This window comes from Haliotis cracherodii, unplaced genomic scaffold, assembly GCF_022045235.1.
Source record: "Haliotis cracherodii isolate W230 unplaced genomic scaffold, xgHalCrac1.p SCAF_9, whole genome shotgun sequence".
Lineage (NCBI taxonomy): Eukaryota > Metazoa > Mollusca > Gastropoda > Lepetellida > Haliotidae > Haliotis > Haliotis cracherodii.
In genome coordinates, this window is record NW_027266343.1 from 11517280 (window position 1) to 11520908 (window position 3629).

A 3629-nucleotide genomic window follows, 5' to 3' on the forward strand; every position below is an offset into this window, starting at 1 on the left:
CGTAGACATAGATGCAGACGTAGATGTAGATACAGTCATAGACGTAGACGTAGAAAAAGCCACAGACGTAGACGTACACGTAGGTGCAGATACAGTCATAGACGTAGACGTAGATACAGTCATAGGCGTAGACGTAGAAACAGCCACAGACGTAGACGTAGAAACAGCCACAGACGTAGATACAGTCATAGACGTAGAAACAGCCGCAGACGTAGACGTACACGTAGATGCAGATACAGCAATAGACGTAGACATAGACGTAGATACAGTCATAGACGTAGAAACAGCCACAGACTTAGACATAGGCGTAGATACAGTCATAGATGTAGACGTAGACGTAGAAACAGCCACAGACGTAGACGTACACGTAGATGCATATACAGTCATATACGAAGACGTAGACGTAGACGTAGATACAGTCATCGACGAAGACGTAGAAACAACCACAGACGGAGACGTACACGTAGATGCATATACAGTCATATACGTAGACGTAGATACAGTCATAGACGTAGACGTAGAAACAGCCACAGACGGAGACGTAGACGTAGATACGGTCATAGACGTAGACGTAGAAACAGCCACATACGGAGATGTAGACGTAGGTACAGTCATAGACGTAGACGTAGACGTAAAAACAGCCACAGAGGGAGAAAAATGTGAAAATGTTATAACATGAAAACGGGCACACGGGGCCCATTTTGTCTGTGGCTCCGCAATTCGGTATGACGATTATCGCCCCTTTGGTGTGACAAAATCCTATGAACGTTTGTAATGTCCTGATTTGTTGACATCGAGGGTTTAACCAACGTAGTACGTACATGACTAGACTCGCATGACGCCGGCTTTCCTCACGCATTAGGCGGTTCATAATGACGTAAATCACTCAGGTCAATTTGAACCATCACTTCATCAGAATATTATTACAATAAGACACAGTTACACTTTGCAATAACAACCGATATGAAAAGATATTATAAGATATATGTAAACCAGCTGTAACATACATTTATACCTAAATAGTAACTAATGTCGAAATAAATTTTTATCACGTGCATTTATATGTAGGGAAATTTGTATATTGTAAACCTACTGGTGCCATTACAATAAAAGTGACAAAACCCTTCCTATAATTATAAGATATCTTCGCAAAAAGGGAAGTGTATCCTGCACCACTGTTGGCACCCGTCCAAACACATGCAAAGGCAAGTCAATTGGTCACCTGAAAACAACCAGGGAGCAAATGGGAAACGCCATTGTCATAATTTTGTCATCATCTACATGTCTATCATAAAACCTTTTACAAATTTTACAAAGGCCTTGTAACCCTTATCAAACTACTTTTGATCAAGAATCAAATGACAACAACGTTTACACGCTACATACATTTTCCTGAAAGAAGCAAAGTAGAACCGAGGGCACTGACCTGGCATACAGCATATGGTGTCACAATAAATAGGAATGCTGCTTCCGAATCAATAGTTTGTCCTCCTCTGAAGGCCCAGCAATGCACTTTGCACGACGGCAGTATCACAGTGGAGATACCAAATGCTCATAAAGCATGGGTCAACAAGGCAAACTGTCCACTCTTACGCCTAATGGGAATTAAATACAAGCATCTGGTGCGTGTGAACATGTTGCGGCCATGCATAATTACTTGTGTACAGATATGTCATATTTCTCCGGTATGTTTACGAGTATTGATAAAGACTTACTAGGATGCACTGATGTTGCCTTTCACCGAGGTTGGGTCAACGATTTATTCTACCAAATGCTGTGTGGACGTTAATTCTGTTAACTAGGTATATCACATCATGTATTTGAAATGTAGTCTTTGTTATTAATCCAAAATTATAAAAGATGAACTGGCCCATTGGTAAATGTTTTTTTCTAAAAGTTAATATTTTCTGTTTGTTCTATGTTTAACATATTGTCAATATCTTATTATCAATATTTATCAATTATTTTTGTCAAATGTACACGAATCTGACGAACATCAGAAGCATACATGCATGTTCATGTATCTAAAGTAAATTTAATACCATGAGATTATTTATGTATTCTATCGTATCATTATATGGATAGACAGAGACAGATAGATATGCACAGTTCGTTTGAGATGCCCTTATACCCTTAAAACAGTGATGACAGGTTTGACTTGGCACCACTAATGAGGTGAAGCGGTACACCAGGAAGGTTGACCATTAAATAGAGTTTTCACACTTCCAAACTCTGTGGCACTTACTGTTTCAATGAAAGTTGTGAGTTAGATAGTGAGTTATTACAGGATCATAAATACATTTATATTTCACAGCATAGTTTTCTTTTCATGCATTAATATAAAGAGTGAGTGAGTGAGTGAGTGAGTGAGTTTGGTTTAACGCCGTTTTTAACTGTATCCCAGTTATATCGCGGCGTGTCAGCTTAATGTGGGAGGAAAGCACGAAGTGATGCAGGTCTCAGACGTTTACCACTCGGTGAAACCCACGAGCAGGGGTATAGTGCTGACAAACCTAGAAACATAATCTGGGCGAACCGGGAATTGAATCCACAATCATAGGTTTCTGGCGTGCCCAAGGGGCGCAACTCTCCACGCGAATCGGGGCGCCTTAGACGACAAGGCCCCCCGTGCCCACGAAAATTGTGAGAGTGTCGGGTGCTACCGGTTGAGCTGTATTTGTATGTCATCACTGATGTTCAGTGATTCATTTACTTAATTTGCATCACTATTTTGCCTTTTACGCCCAAATAAAACTGTTCGGACAAATGAAGACTATTCTGCTGCTTTGACGTTTCAAATTTACGCAGAAATAACGCTGACACACTCTCAACATGTTTATACTTTTTTACAAGAAAACAAGTGTCTCAACTGCTTCCACACACTCATAGAACCACAATGTGATGATGTATTCCTGGACTTTCAGTGCCAGGACGGGTCCAGGTTTCACCGAAGTAGTAGCGTCAAACGCCATCATGCTGATATAACGCTCATTAAAGGACACCTCTGGCACGACTAGGATATTGTTTAAAGTCTCTGTACAAACTACCTATTCAAGCGACCGCCTACGTGGTCTAGTGGTAGAGCGTCCGCCCGGAGAGCGAAAGGTCCGGCGTTCGATCCCCTGCCGCGTCGTACCATAAGATGTTAAAAGGTGGTACTTGTTGTTACCCTGTCTGGCGCTCGGCAACAAGGACAAGTCGGATCGGTGTCAGCATACTGCGTCTGAGTGGGGTATTCATGTTAAACTGCGGCATGGTATCTCAGTGAGCTAGCACTATAAATCGGCATCAGGCCGTACTAGTACAAGCAGCCACACACACACGTGCATGCACGTCGCTATGTAAGTGCAATAATCTTGGACGCGACGTAAAACCCAATCTCACCTCACCTTTTCAACAAGGCATGTATTGTAAAATGTATTTGATGCAGTCTGAGTGGTTTGAAAAAAGATAAATGTGATTTGATTCCGGTAATATGCGCATGAAGACCATCACGACGAGTAAAATCTGTTCTTACTCAATCCCAACTTTCCAACGAGTCATTCGGTTAACGAAGTGGACACCGCAGTAAATGCAATTGTCCAACTCGAATTTTTCTAATTCATAACCAAACTGACTGAATCAGTTGT

At 41.4% G+C, this 3629-nt stretch overlaps 1 protein-coding gene across 1 annotated transcript; it reads right to left on the reverse strand.

Annotated features, from left to right (window-relative positions):
- Positions 1-295: 295 nt before the first annotated feature.
- Positions 296-700, reverse strand: LOC139451724 (NADH-ubiquinone oxidoreductase chain 5-like). The gene has a single exon (XM_071233040.1). It carries the CDS (start codon positions 698-700, stop codon positions 296-298), a length of 405 nt encoding a protein of 134 aa, XP_071089141.1.
- Positions 701-3629: the final 2929 nt, after the last annotated feature.

Coding starts and splice junctions, on each gene's coding strand:
- LOC139451724 (XM_071233040.1), bottom strand. CDS start 700: ATGGGCCCCGTGTGCCCGTTTTCATGTTATAACATTTTCACATTTTTC.